Genomic DNA, 16,477 nt, shown 5'->3' on the forward strand with positions numbered 1-16,477 from the left:
AAGGCCTGTGTTGCTGCAGCCATAAACCTTCGGGTTTAAGAAGACTAGAGAGGGTGTGAGTTAGTAAAGCTGTAAGCCCAATAAATAAAAATGACAATCACTGTTTGAGCCTTTCAACAATTACACATTGTTAACTGACTCACCTGGCAACAACAATCTTCTTCGCAGGATATTATCGCGTGAACTATGATGTGACCAACTGGCAGCTTCTAGCAGGATACCTGGTGTCTGACGACGGTCTGAACATTCACCCTCTGAACAGAGCCCAACTTCTGGACGATTCCTTCGCCTTGTCTCAGGCCGGACTTCTGAACATCAGCTACTCTTTGACACTCACCAGGTACCTGAATAAGGAGGTGGAGCTTGTTCCGTGGCAGGTGGCTATTAACATATTAGGATTCTTGGACACGCAGCTTCGCAACACGCCAGCGTACGATGATTTCGCGGTAAGTTTTTATTTTTATTTGAATACGAAGTGAAAGTATCTAAACTTGAACGGAATATTAAAATAAATTAGGATGGATTAGAACAAGTGAAACACGTGGACAAGGGCGCTCGCAGAGAGTTCTGGCAGGAATGGTGAAATTGTAGGGATATTTTGTAACCAAAAATATTTGTTTTCTGTGACTTACAGGAAGTACGTTACAGCAACTATTATTATTATTATTATTATTATTATGTGAAGTAGGGTTACATTTAAGCTTACAGTCTATTTTACACATATTATCTAAAAACTCAATATGCTGACCAAGGCATAAATTTATTTTATTATAGAACATAAACTAAACGTAACATTTCAAACTTCTAGCAAGGTCTTCTTCAGACTCTGCACCAAGCACAATGTAACAACGTACAAAACAGGACAATATATATACACACAAACATTACTCCCCTCCAGACTATTAGAAAGTTGTTCTGGAACATTCTAGCAGGTGGCTTTCCCTTGCCACCTGCTAAACATATTTTCTTACATCTAGAATGTGGTTGGACTGTTTATCTCATACTCTTTTTCCTTCATCATTCTTCCTTCTTCTCTCCTCTTTCTCTCTTGTCCTTTCCACTCTTTCTAACACCTGGAACGGACAAGAGAGAAAGAGGAGAGAAGGAAGAATAATGAAAGAAAAAGAGTGTGAGATAAAGAGTCCAACCACATTCTAGATGGAAGAAAATATGTTTAGCCTTTCAGGTGAAAGTACAGTTGACAAGGGAAAGCCACCTGCTAGATGTTCCAGAACAACTTTCTAATAGTCTGGAGAGGAGTAATGTTTGTGTGTATATATATCGTCCTGTTTTTGTACCTTTTTACATTTGTACTTGGTGCAGAGTCCTTAGAAGACCTTGCTAGAAGGTTGAAACGTTACGCTTAGTTTATGTTTTATAATTATATCGGTCAAATATTGAGTAACAAGTAATTAACCTAATTGCCCGTTATTAAGAATTAATTACGATTGGTAATATTAAAATCCGTCGCGAATAAAGTTGTCTAGCGACTGTCTTAGCCAACACTAACTTGCTCAACAACCATTTTTCGCCCGAATTCGGATTTACATGCATTCTTATGGGGAATAGCAGGAAAAGAACAACTTCTAAACCAATTGACCGAATTGGATGAGATTTTAACCAGCGGAAGACCACATCATGAAAGTACTGATTCCAAGATTTGAGCCTAATCAGAACAGAAATACGGGAGTTATGAATTATTAAAGATTCATCGCTGGATTCAATGGGATACGGATTCCTGGTGAGTTGGCCCTTACTGAACGTGTCGAATACAATAGCCGAGGATTTAACCTAATCTCTGCACGAGGGGCTGCTACCAGAGGTTAAGGACCGGAATGAGCGTTGACCAGGATAGGAGGACAACGGTCAAAGCACCTGAAACAATAAATGAATACCTAAACACTGAGGCTAGAGCGTCACTTCGTTCAAATCTGGAATAAAAGGGATGATTCGAAATAGCGAGAAAACAGTTTGCCTACAATCGCCACCGGAGTGTGAGCTACGTGCGACCTAGCTCAGAGTCGCGATCGGATCCGAGGTTTGGATTTGTTTTATCCTCGAGTGAGTGTTTTAGAGCCATGGAGTAGAGCAGATTAGACCCAGGGGGTTCGTTCCCCCTCACCGTCAAAGCATTCGTGCACATACGTGTGGTATGTGAGAATAACGCCAGACACGTCCGCCTGTGTCAATCGTCCGAAACAACGTCCTAAGTTAGCAGAAGTTAATAACAATTGATAGCAAAGTTAATACCGAAGTGCATAACAGCCGATACTATAGTTAATAACATTTGATATCCATGTGTGTCCATGTGAAACCGCGAATGGCTCATTGTGTATGTTCGTCTCAACGCCTAAGCCAAGTCTCTACGTACAAGTGACAGCGAAGGACTGACCTATTACTGCGCTAGTTGTCGTATGGAGTCGACAGTGTACGTGTACCGTCATGAACGTGCCAACGAAGTCAACGAGTGAAGCCAAGATCCGATGATGCCATACGGAACTGCCGAAGTACAACACCGGAGTGTGGACGCCTTCCAAAACTGTAGGACCACTTTCATCCTACCCAGGTCAGAGGGAATGCAGCGAAGGTAAGATCCAACCACGTGCGTGTGTGAGAGAGATGACGCCAATCTACCGCGAATCTGCGTAAATCAAATCATTGCATAACTTAAATCAGTGCTAGGGCATAACTAGACATCGGTATTCCGGCGGACAATCAATGTTGTAGATCAGAGTTTATGTTAACAGCAAACAATAGTTCATTGAAATATATTTATACCTTCTGAAAAGATAAAAGGGGTTCGCTCAAGGAACAATTATTCACTTTATACTTAAAATCCTAAACGGTAAATTGTAAACGGCAATGTAGCCAAGAAATAGCATGAGTATAGTCAAAGTATTAATTAATCTGACCTTTGTAATTGTCATATTGTCGCAATATGCCATGGAATGAGTGTATGAATGAGAGATCGAGTGAAAGAGGGCAAGATGTACTGTGTATTTATCTGTGCTTTAATATATGTGTATATTCAGAACCACCGTAGTATTATGTAACGTCATTTCAGGTACTTAAAATCAAATCCTCCTAGGTTTATTCTCGGTAACTCCGACTGTAGGCACTTATCCTGACCGTATTATAATTCATGTAATGTTTAATCCGCGTGACAGGTGTCACGTGAAGCGATTCTGCGTTGTTGCGTTGCTTAGTTCAGTTGAGTTGATCCTTTTTAGCGCGTGACATAATAAAATAAATTTCTGCCTTGGTCAGCATATTGAGTTTTTCATATCATGGAAACAAGGCTTAATGGTGTTATATATATTTTCTAACTATGAAAAAGAGCTTTATGTCCTACATGAATTAATATGTAAAATATCCACTTATGCAAATTCTAACAGGTGGCGCAAAAGTCATCATCCTATTTGAAGTGACCTTTATTTTGACATCTTGTTGTTTATATCAATAGTGTTTTGTCAGGTAAATAGAAGATACTCACGAAATTTATTGTGTGCGAAAATGAATAAGTAAGTATACCCCACAAGAACGTGGAAAAATTGTGACAATTTTGCGTGACACTTTTCCGGGCAGAGTAATACCCCTTTCTGGTGATTTGCCATGGCCGGCCAGGTCCCCCGATTTGTCGCTTTAGATTTTTTCCTCTTGGGATATTTGAAATCATTGGTTTATGTAAATAAGCCAGAGACGTTACAGCAACTAAAGGACAATATTCTGCATGAAATTGAAAACATTTCCCCGCAGATTCTTTCCAACACCACCAACGCAATAAAAAGATCCCAAATTTGAATCAATTCGAATGGTGGTCATTTATTGGATGTTATCTTTAAAAATTGAGGACATAAAAGTTACAATTATCAATAAGAGTTTAACACCAAAAAAACATACTTTGTTGTATTTAAAACCCAAGCTATAGGCTAAGAAAATCAGGTGATGACTTTTGCGCCACCTTGTATATAAATATACAGAATATAGAAATTTCAAATTATGTAATTTAAAAAAAACGTAAGTAGTAGTAGTAGTGTAAATAATAATAATAACAAAAATAATAGCAAATAATAATAATAATAATAGAAGTTTCTATAACTTCCCCCATGAGAAAAAATCCTGCTGGGTATAGAAAAACTATTGTTACTATTCAAGGTACTTTCTCAGGAAAATCTTTGTAAAGTGATTGGCAATAAAAATGGGACATCTATATCCTGAAATACTATCTTTCTGCATGGCATTGTGTGAGTTGCCTAACATTCTGCCGCCGCCGTAGAGTTATGCAACACACACAATACCATGCAGGGAAACTAGTATTTCAGGATATAAGTGTCCCATTTTTATTGCCGGTGAGTGTACATCAATGGGAGATTGCCCCTATTATAAAACCCAGATTTATCATACAGAAGGTCCCAAAGTTGCAATCTGTTAACAATGAAAACGCACAACACTAAATTATTTGCCAATTCTTTTACCGTATCAGTGGTATGCATTCTCACATGAAGTAAGATCAGATTCAATAGGTATCTTCTGAGAGAGATCAAGAAGAAACTTTATACTTGGTTTCGATTTAATGCCGCATAATTAATACATGATTAATAACAATAAAAACACACATGTGCTAGCGGGTTGCTATTTCAGGCCACATTGAACCTGCCCCGTCAGATGTCTTTGAGAGAAAGAGAATGTTGACAAGGTTGGAGTTTGTTGTTGTTCACACAATCTCCATCTACCACCGAGACTGACACTCGCAGTAACTAACTTACACGCTTGCTAGTTATACACGATGACTACATTTGTACGTGAATGCACTAATTGTAGTTTATAGATTCATATGTGGGGACCTGGGATAGCAACTACAACAGTGTTAGGTCAAGATATGGCAGTTAATTATAAGTTCTATATTTTTAACACATATCAATTATTTATTATTTCATTTTGTAGCCCTTTCCAGAGCAGTTTTTCAGATGAGGACGAGGCTGTAGCACCCAAGCCCCTTTATATATAGGCCTAGTGAAGAATATGTTGATCCCTTAGTGAGAAATAGTCGTGAAAACAATCATTTATGTATGCATTTACGATGCCAATCTTCATTCTTCAAAACAGATAAGGAAACTTGACAATTGAACCAGTTTTATACCTCAGACTAAAATTTGACCGATCCGCTCCAGAAAACAGTCCTTACCTACCTGTCTCCCAACTTGTTTTTCTTGCTTGCCAAGCCTCTCTGTACATAAGACAAGTAACTTTTAGCAACAACTTATTTATGTAGAATTTTGCATACATACAATACCATCGTCGAATTTCTAAGGTTATAATATCTAGTATATCAAGTACTTGATACAGTAGAGTATATCAAGAAGGGCATAGACAACCACTAAAGATGGGTGCCAAATCTTGCACCAATCCCTTTCTGTGAGGTTGCTACACTTTATACTGCTTCTGATCTATCGTGATATTATACATGTAACACAACACCATCTCTTAGAAGATTCCAAGTGAGACTATCCTAATTAGAAATTGGCTTTACTTGCTATTTCAAAGCTTATAATTTGTTTGCTTTTTACATCATACATTAATTCATACTTGTATCAACTATAGTCTTCCTCCTCCTCTTGCATATCTGGGTAGCCAAAGCCTGTTCTGAGACTACAAAAATTGATCATTCCATCGGCGATATGGTCTCCTACTTCCCCTCCACCCCCTTTGGCCTGTAATTTAATAATTTTCCAGGCAAACTGCTATCTGGCATCTCTCATAACATGTAGATTCACACTTTAACTGGTATCTTTGAAATTCTCCCACCATTGCTTCCATACTGTACCAAGTATAGTAATTAATATCAGTAACATTTCTCTGACTTGATTACAGTTATTCCGAAATTCATGTGGAATCACGATGGCAATAACTTTGAACTCTACTTATCTTAATATTTTTTATAAATATAGATTACTTCAATGAAGAAAATGCTAATCAACATTATATCTCATTGCAGACATACACTCTATCGTTACTGGAAGGTGTCTATGAGTACATTGGATTTGAGCAGAACCCAGATGAGCCCAAGTCCATTACCTTGACTAGATACCTGTTGCTGCCTGTCTTGAATGAACTTGGGAACGCTGATTCTTCGGCAAAGTCCCTGGAAGCTTTTCAGGAGTGGATGGCATCCACAGACCCTGACACGAATAATCCGTAAGTAATTTTGTTCAAGTTTCTAGTGAGCTACACAGAGATATACAGATAAAATGAGATGCTGGATGATAAAGGTAGAGAAGGTGTGTGTACAGGGTGATTCAGTGAAAGCGTGCAAAAATGAAACAGCATATAGGTAATACACCACTGAACAATCTGATATAGGGAACCTAGAGTCGGAGAATCCACCTTAACGAGATATGGGCTGAAACATGTCGAGCTGTAGCGTGTACTATCGTTCATAGGAATGGCAAATAAGTGACATGTATGGGCATTGCTGACGTACAATGGGTAGCGACATTTATTGACATTGATTTACGCGTATGAGTTGCATGCTTGAAGTTTGGAAGCTAATTTCATACCTTTGACAAACAGGTGCTAACAACGTTCAATTATGCACCTCACAATAGTTGTCAAAACGACGATGGCCAATCAGAATGCAAGCATGGCAGCAAGATTCTGCTGCAGCCTCAAAAACATCCCTGGCGTCTTACGAATCACATCACAAGCGGCGACAGTCCTGGCACCTAATCCCATGCCCCTCTCCAATGGAATTTCACAAACAAATCATCTGAGATAACACCAGACGAAAAATGAATCCAGGTCGGGTGACCTCGCAGGCCAGGTAATAGAGCCTCTCCATCCAATCCAGCAAACAGCAAAGGTAACATCCAGATGGTTGCGGGCATCCACACTGAAGCGAGGCGGTGCTCTGTATTTCTGTGGGTTTCCTATGTCAAAGAGTTCAGTGGTGTATCATCCGTTTCATTTTTACACGCTTTCACTGAATCACTCTGTATGTTTGTATGAGAGAGAGTTACAATTACTGATAGGTAGGTTAGTATAACCATGATAATGTGAAGTTGATCTAAATGTAGAACCTTTCCACTGTCTTAATATGTAGGTTTCTCAATCCAATCAAACTTGCCGCTTCATGTCAGCGTAGAATTAACTTAATTTACTGTAAGATCATCTATCTTCTGATATATTCATCTTCCCCGAATCCTATCCCCTTTAACTATTCTTCACAGTGAGTCTTTTTAGCAAGCAGATCCTTCGTAGCCAGTGTCCCAGACAATTTCTTTGTCTTTTCTTGATCACTTCCAACATTGCCTTCTTCCACCAACTCTTTTCAACACAGCTTTATTTCTTTCTTAGTCTATCCATTTCACACCCTCTTCGTCATACACACATTTCTAAAAGCTTCTAGTCGCTTTTCCTCACTTAGGGCCCAATACAGCGCTAGACTCCACACAAAACACTCCATTAGTCTCCTTAGTTTGTTCAAAGATCCACAAAAAAAAAAACATTTTCCCCCCCAACTAAAGACATATTACTTATTTTGCCATTGCTATTTTAGCTTTGACTTCCTGACTGAAGCTGCTGTCGCTGCTTACAATACATGCCACGTATCTGAAGCTGTTAGCTTGTTCAATTCTTGGCCTCGAATTCTCACGTAAACTGACACAGGTGAAAGTACAAGATAATAGAAGCAAAAAAGTCTCAGTAAACATGGGTCTGCAAACGAGCGGTTTTCGAGATAATCGCAAATGTGTGGTTACAAGCCGCCACTTACTTCATTGTTTGTAAACGTCATCCAAGTTGGTAAAATGCTAACAATGTCTGCGAATGTGTGGTTACAAGTCGTCATTGATTGCATTTTGTAAACACCGAGTGCTTCAATTGCGCGTTCCAAGGTTTGCTCTTTATTTACAAAACATAACATTTCGAGAAGTGGCGATGTAATGAAACAGGATGGATACAATCAGTACAGAGGATTGTACATACTTGCGACCAATTCCGAAATGAACCGGGGGTGTTCGAAAGCATTTTACCAACTAGGACGACGTTTACAAAGAATGAAGTGAGTGGCGGCTTGTAATCACACATTCGCGATTATCTCGAAAACGGCTCGTTTGCAGACCCATGTTTACTGAGACTTTTTTGCTTCTATTATCGTGTACTTTCACCTGTGTAAGTTTGCGCTATTACTTTTGAGACACCCTATATTGGCAGGACATTTCAGTACTTGATTAAAATAATCTGACAAGAACAACAATACTGCTGTACATTATTAAAACACACATTATGTCGAAATCATTGATTGTCATCATACCATCATCGCTATAGAATCTTTTCAATATCTTTATATAGTCTATCAACACATGTTCAGTTGATTACTAATTTGAGCCTTTCGGCAACTATATGTGATTTAAGTTTTATATTAAAACAGTTCTTTCTGCCAATACTCATGAAATGATTTTTCTTGTATGCACGCATTGCTTGAATTGTAGAATTATTTATCTTATAGTCTACAGTTACTACAAGCATAAAAATACAGTTTTTTGTTGTGACGTTTCAGGAGAACACACGCTCCCTTCATCAGACATTTATTTTTAGTTTGATTATACATGCAGTTATAACAATGGCTAAAAAATTTTGACAAAAAGTATCAGTTATACAATGGATCTTGCTAATATTACATTGTTGTAACATAGCAACTTAACTGTGAAACAAGCAGTCTGTTTCTATTATTTGTTACGCACCCACATAAATTACTAATTCAGTGTTTAATATGTTATTTATAAAAATAAATACTTGTGTTATTCAATGACGTCATAATTTGTTTTACTCAATTTGTAGTCTGTTACAATCGTTATGGACTAACCTTAAACAATTTGAATGTTGGTTGCTAGGTGATACAATTTATTGATTCTGATGACTGATGTAAGTGATTTTTAAGCTGAATGTTTTAATTTGTGTACTCGAGTAATAATTTCAAGCTTAATACAGTTTTAATTCTAACAAGAAGTTTATTTTCGAGTGCAAGTGTGTGTTATGACGATAAACTGAAGTTTTAAGGTATTCTAACTGTGCGAGATTTAACATATTTTACATAAAATTACCCGTAAGTTATTCCCACGTCTGAAGAGGCCTAAGTAGGCTGATACGTCTTGCGTTCTTCGAAATAGATTAACAATAAGTATAAAAACTGAGTTTAACCCGGGAACGTGACATATTACTTTAGATGAAAATTGTTATCACTTTTTCAATTATAAATCCCAAATACCAGGTAATTCAAAATCATCATCTCTTTTACGGAGATAACATTAAATTTTAAAGATGGTGGGCTACCACACTTGTGAAAAAAAATCCCTAGTGGGCCTGTGTTGCCATTCTCATTATTTAGTTCATTTTATTCAATTTATCATAAGATAATTATTCACAATTATTGTTCTCGTTTCAGAATATCACCAAACTACAGGTTCACAATAATTGCCACAGCAGTGAGGGAGGGTGACATCGACGTGTGGAACTTCGTCTATCAACGCTATTTAAATTCAGGGAACACTGATTACGCTGAAGCTCTGGGTTATTCAAGAAACCAGACACTACTCAGCAGGTCCGTATTAGCATTAACTATGATCAGACATGGAAAACAAGAGTTGATAAGAAAGGACCGATTTGGATGAGTGTGAACCATTCACACACTCGTTCTTCCATGAAGACACTTGTGTTATTGAAGAGGTTCTATTAAGAACGTGGAGCAAATCTTTCCAAAAAGCAGACGTGTTACTTCCTTCCTGACATGTTTCTACCACAGATCCATATGATTACAAGTATTCTACACAGTTGCAACTCATCTTCTCGACTTGTCACTTTTTGCTAGAAACACTTCCATTTTAAAATTCATTCCTCCATACACACACGAGGGTTACAGTAAAAGTCATGGAAACTATTTTTTTTCCACGATAATGTGGGTCAGTCCATAAATTGTAAAATATACAATTGGAAGGTCACCATATATGCTAATGTTTAATGTATGAATTTTGAACAACATAGAGATCGTATCAGGATAGAGAAAAAGACAAAATACGCGCAGTCACAGGTTGTCCTGAACGTTACATGTCGGCTGTTGCTTTTCTTCCACGCCCGAATGCTGCTGTCCACCTCGCAACAGTTCGGTACGGTAGAGCATCATTTCCTAGAGCTTCCACAAGCTCAGTGTGACATTCTCTCGCATTCCTTCCACGGGACACATTCATCCTGCACGACTGTTAAACACACACTCACTTCCCTCTGTTCAATGTCTTGGCAGCCACTGCCATCTAGTGGCGTCACAATACATTGCATGTGACGGGCTCTCCACTGTATATTTTAAAATTTCTTGCCCGACCCGCATTATCATGGAAAAAAATTACTTTTGCTCTAACCCTCGTATACACATACACACCGGGTGTTTCATAAATAATTGAGGGAGTTACAAAAATTTATTACAAGTAAACTATTGAACTTACGTTTATGAAACCAGTCCAGAACGATCGAGTTTACGTGTTTTGTTTTGTTAAGCTGCGAGTTCACATCACTGCCGCTAGACATACACTAATAAGTAGAGCCCGGAAGTTCAGGCATTTATTTTCGTTAAAATAGGCAGGCAAAAAGGCATTTATAATGTGGAAAATAGGCACTAAAAATGAAAAAAAGGCAAAATCAACCGAAAAAAGGCACATTTGGAAGTCGCTTACTTTTATCTATAATTTCTGGCAAAATATAAAAATCTACATTGGGAAGAGCATTTTAATTTTCTCCGTCTTGATTGCACATAACTACAAGGTGTTTCTTTTTTTAAGTTCTCAACATTCATTGATAGTCGTCTTGTCAGAGAGAATGTTTTTCATAATAGAAAATGATCTTTCTACTTCGACAGAAGTTATTGGAGCATACATAAAACAAGCTAATGTAGCTGAACTCATTTTGGTAACAGATTTTCACCTTTAAGAATATCACAAATTGTTTTCAATTGTTTCAAGTCATCATTTGCACTCACTACCCGTTTTCACTTTTCCGCAACAGCTGACCCCTTTTCTCCTGGCACTTCCATCATCTGCTGCATAGATTCCTCGTAGATTTTCATGGATGCTATAATTGTAATTGTCTCTGGCAATGCACCATAATGTGCAAAAATAAACTTGAATAGCACAGGAGTTATTTCACTTCACGAATTGAAGCCGCTTCATTTTCTGGAAGAGCATCGATCACCTCACTGATTTTTTCAAGGTTGTTAGCATAATGCTATATAGCTGCTGATATCCAGGTTCCGCATCTCGTCAAGACTGGTTGCGGAGGTAAACTAAGCTCAGGCGCAACTTCCTGAAATTTTCAGGTTCGAGAGGGAGATTTCAGAAATATCTTCTTTGTGTTCCAAATCAACCTGTCCACTTCAGTAGTCAATCATGCACAAGGAAATGTTAACCGAAAGGCAATATCCTAACTCAGCATGAAATACTTTTTTCTCACACTTTTCTACTTCAGCAATGTTGAAACATGCGTGAGTTCAATATTACTTAAATAAGGCGAAAATTATTCACATAATAAACGGAAGAAAAATAAATGCCAACAACGTTTTTTGGGAGAAAAATAATTTATATACACATTTTTTAAAAAAAAAAATTGTCAAATTTCATTGAAAAAGGCAAAAAAAGGCATTATAATTAAAAATAGGCAGTGGGATCCCAAATAGGCAAAATAGGCAAAATGAAAAGGCTTCTAAAACATTCGAAACAACATAAGAAACGTATATCCGGAAAAATTTTATCAATATATGCAGTAGATAAAAAGTGGCATTTTGCCAAATTTCCGGGCTCTACTAATAAGGAACTAGAAATGACAAAGAGTTAACACTTGGATTTTAAAACCTTCGAACCTGAATCATACATGGTGAAGATTAGGCTAATTACCTGTCTAACGTGAAGTTTTATGATCGAATCCAAGAATGAAGTGTATAAGCCTGTACTGAAGGCTTGCTTGTCAGGCTGAGTCAGGCAGAAAATCTGCTCCTGACTATTCCAAGTCAATCAAAGGAATCTCTGCTCCTCTATCCCTGTTGCAGTGGAGACTTGCTCCATGCAGATTCGTCAAGTTTTGACTTCCTATTCTCTTAGCAAAAATTACTACCTGTTTATCTGTCTGCTTGTTTGCTACACCGATACTCCAGGAAGTCCGTTAACACTTGACTTTGCATATTTGAAATACCTAAGAGGAGCAGGTAGCTGGTAGAATAAGTGAATGACCCTTGGTCAGGTTGAAGCTTCTTTGAAAATGTACAGGCTCAAGCTTCGTTACGATATATATATATATATATATATATATATATATATATATATATATATATATATATATATATTCGATGGCTAATTTGAAATATAATTGTTTTGTTTTCATTATGACCTTTCTACAAGCGAAAACATATGTTAATATACCGGTATTTATACATAATTTAAGCAGTAGCTTTACAAGTATTGTTAGTCAAAAAGTAACTGCGTTACAGTACTGACTTTACTTGTAGAAATTTGCCTAAGTGACGATCAATTCAATTGCTTCCTTACAGCATTCTCGAGCAGACCCTGGTCAATGCTTCGGACGGTGGGATACCAGATTTCCTTCCTTTCTTCTACGGCATAGTCATCAATGTCGAATTCCCAGATCTGGCTTACAACTTCATCAGTGAAAATTTCGACAGGATAGTTGAAGCGTAAGTAAAATGTACTTTGTTTTCAACTTTGTGGCACCATGCACTGTCAGAGAGGGTGTGAGTGGGCAGTTGTTAAATTCTTTGTCTTTTTATTGCGATTTCTTTTGGTAAACTTTGTTGCACTATAATGTTGCACCCCTAACTTGAAAACAAAATTTCTATTGGAAGAGATTTTGAAGGGGCCTTAAATGTGCAACCGAACCGAAAATATAAATTTTAAGAAATATATTTTCTTTTTACTTTCAGATTTAATGGATATACTGAAGTGGTTAATGGAATTTATTATATACTACTGAATACAAATACGAGAGAAGGACTCGACAGTGTAAGTTCATATGATTATCCATAATGATTCTTTGAGCACATATTTTATTTATTTATTATATAGAGTTTAATTTATTTTGAATTTTATACTATGGATTCGACATCCTTTAGAAATATCGTGAGTATATGAAGGGTTCGGGTGTAAAACATTGTGACATTTTAGTTATCTTTGACATCCTCGAAATTTCGAGTGAAATTGCCATGTCATACAATTTGCATCTGACTCAGTAAAGCCTTCTGTAATTGGTAAACACAACACGAAAACAATTTATCTACAGAATAGCTTCTAATAACCTTTTTCTTAATGAACTCAGAAATGACCAAAATGTTACCATGTTTTAGACTCGAGCCCTTCATAATTATAAGACCCAGAAGGGCCAATTATATAAGGCTTATTCTGACGGTAAAGATGCAAATTAATTAAGGCTAGGCTGGAGTTTTGTGGTTGGAGTTCAACATCGAATAATTTGGCATCTTTTTAATCGTCTGTGTATGGTTTTTTGTATCCACCGCGTACACATCGTAGTAGCCACTGATTTTGCACAATCTATAAAAGTTCAAGAACTCTATATCCTCGGGACATATGTAATGTAGTTTAACCAGTGTAAATTGTTTTAAACAATATGACGCCTTCCTTATTTCTTCAGTCCTTTTGAAAAGTTCTATAAATGAAACATAGCCTATGATTTGCAATTAGAATAATGTCTAACTGGAATATTCTCTTTATTATTGAATTTTCTAGTTTAATCTTTTTCGATAAACGTAGCAAGAAAGCTCAGTTCTCTTGATAATGATATTACCATGTCGGATATACCTATTAACTTCATATTAATTAATCAATCTAGTTCTTTTGTTATCAACAATAAAGGACAAATTGCAGTTCACGTGAACCAAGCAGAACTTATGTACATCAAAATGTCCAAAATAAATCCAGAAATGATCCACAGATTGTGCAAAACATATAAAAAATGATTCACGGAATATCCATGAAACATCCTTCCCGCATATTCTGTCCCTGGACGGACATATGGAAATCCAGTGGATGTTCACTGGATATCCCTGCATATCTGTTCGATATCTAGTACTTCTAGACAGGCACGAATATCAAAGAGACATCCATTAGATATTACCCGAATATTTGTGTGCTGGGTGGGACCATTAGTATTAGAAAAAAATATAGGGAAAAATACAGCACAGAGTAGTTGAAACTGTAGCTGAATAAATAATAAATGTATTGCATTTTTATTCTGTATCGAAACTAACCTATCGCCAACTTAACACCAGACTGATAGAGAAAGTTGTACAAAACAAAAACTAATAAGAGAGTGTTAATAAAGAAATGTATCTTGCAGTTTGCACTAACATAAATACTTAGAAGTTTATAGATTTTAATTAAAACAAATAAATTATATCATATTATGTTCTAGAACCTAACAATTTGATATAAAAATTGTGTCAAAAAGTATGATTGTAACGCATGTATCTACCCGATGACTTCCCCCCCCCACCCCTCAAAGAAAAAGTGGGGTTAATAGCGAGATATTTTATATGGGGCAGCCACATATTATGTACTAAATATTATACAGGAATATATATATATATTCCTGTATGATATATAGATGGACTAAAAGAAAAAATACTTTCCTGGTTTTGCTTGTTTACTTGAGGGTGGTAAGAGGACAGAGTAGTAATGTAACAAAAGAATCGAACATCTATTTTCATTTTCTTCTTTTCAGTTGATTCAACTGATAAACGATCACGATGTCGCAGATCTCCTCGATCCTTACGTAGCAGACGCTGAGTCCAGATTAGCTTGGAACGACGAATACTCTGAATTCGTCTCTCATTGGCTGAGCGACGCAGTTGCAGTCCCGAAATCCAATTAAAATATTTGCAATTTTAAAATGAATCCCGCGTCGCAAAATCCATATTCTTCGCACCAGAGGGAGCAAGCATTATTTGCATGTTTTTTGTAAGACGTGACCATGTAAAAATAAGAAACTTGGATTAAATATATTCATCATATTGCTGTTTATAATAATTCTTAACTTTAGCAGAGAAATGCATTTTGTTAAATTCTAATAAAAAATAATAATAATGCTATTGGCACAAGGTTAAGAATTTATAAGACCAACATTGTAAGTATAGGTGTGTTTCACGTACAAAGTAAGTGGGGGGCTACAGACGGAGTCAAATTCTCTGGGGGCTAAAAAATATCGACTAAAAGGTAATTACGTAATATTTTATTACGGTATAGTTTTACCAGTGACATAATTTAAAGTCAAATCCAAAGATAAATCACTGAGATGTTACGTTGCATTTTGTTCCACAGGCACGAATCTTTTATGTCAATTAAAATGCAATAATTGTATTGTTGTCTTTTCCCAAGCCATTATCGAGAGGAATAGTATCACATCATCAACAGTAAACAAAATACAGCATAAAAGTAGACTCATTATCAACTCGCTGGATATGTTTAAATACTACACGTAACACACTTTATAAGTAAAGAATGTGAGTACTTTTTTCTTCAAATAAGAAAATAACCACAGCAAGAAACTACGATAAGGTATGTCTGTGTTTACGAGCTGCTACAACATTGTTTAAATTCAAAGATTTTGCAAGCTCTTTCTCAAAGGACAGAATAGATACAGCATTCAACCTCTCATTACCATTTCGATTACGAAGGCAACACTTGATTTGCAGCAAGCAGCCGTTGATGGGTGTGTGCACATTTCAAGAACACAAAGCTTATAAAGTTCGTAAAAGGCAATTTTAAATATTTCAACCATTACAAGCAGCTGCTGAAGGGTCCATATTTTGAGTTCCCTTCTGCCTCAGTGTGCCATAACTCTAAACTGTTCAAATTACAACGAAAGATTATAGCTTTTCGTGCATCAGGAAAGCGGCACTAACTTAATAACGTAGGCATCCAATAAACAAAAAATCACCCTTGAATAGAAAGCATGTTAATGATGCCATTTTCTCTGCCATGATGAAATATCTTACTTTTTCTTGTTCAACGACTGAAATTCAGAACTTAAGGATAAAAATGGGGAGGATGTCGAAATGCCGTCCACTTAAGAGGTGCCACTCACAAGAAACAAGAATATTTTTACTACAAATTCACTTCGACTAGGAGACAAATACATTGACATAAAAGCAATGACTATAGTTGCAACTCTTGCACTGAGAATTTTTATTAGTGAAAATATATTGTGCCTCGTATTGATTCTTCTGCACAGAATCAAGTTCGTCCATTATGGTGGTACTGCAGAAATTAGTTCCTAACCTCACAAATTATAATTAGTTACAGAGGCTAATCGGAACGAGAGCTCCAGCTTCCAGTGGAATTGAATTGTTTTTTGAAGTCCACTTAATGCACAGATAGGTTAATCGGGACTGGAGTTTAGAGTGGGATCCGAA

The 16,477-nt window shown here is 36.7% G+C and overlaps 1 protein-coding gene across 1 annotated transcript in view; it reads left to right on the plus strand.

Annotated features, from left to right (window-relative positions):
- LOC145983892 (aminopeptidase N-like) overlaps positions 1 to 15,022 on the plus strand; it is a 36,106-nt gene extending 21,084 nt beyond the window's left edge. The window contains exons 10-15 of the mRNA XM_083117032.1: positions 169 to 446; positions 5,996 to 6,195; positions 9,443 to 9,598; positions 12,584 to 12,727; positions 12,974 to 13,052; positions 14,788 to 15,022. Coding sequence (XP_082973158.1) covers positions 169 to 446; positions 5,996 to 6,195; positions 9,443 to 9,598; positions 12,584 to 12,727; positions 12,974 to 13,052; positions 14,788 to 14,937 — 1,007 coding nt within the window. The 3' untranslated portion in view covers positions 14,938 to 15,022. The remainder of the gene's footprint in view (positions 1 to 168; positions 447 to 5,995; positions 6,196 to 9,442; positions 9,599 to 12,583; positions 12,728 to 12,973; positions 13,053 to 14,787) is intronic.
- Positions 15,023 to 16,477: the final 1,455 nt, after the last annotated feature.

Source organism: Lepisma saccharinum, chromosome 1, assembly GCF_977018435.1.
Source record: "Lepisma saccharinum chromosome 1, izLepSacc3.1, whole genome shotgun sequence".
In the NCBI taxonomy this organism is placed as follows: Eukaryota; Metazoa; Arthropoda; class Insecta; order Zygentoma; family Lepismatidae; genus Lepisma; species Lepisma saccharinum.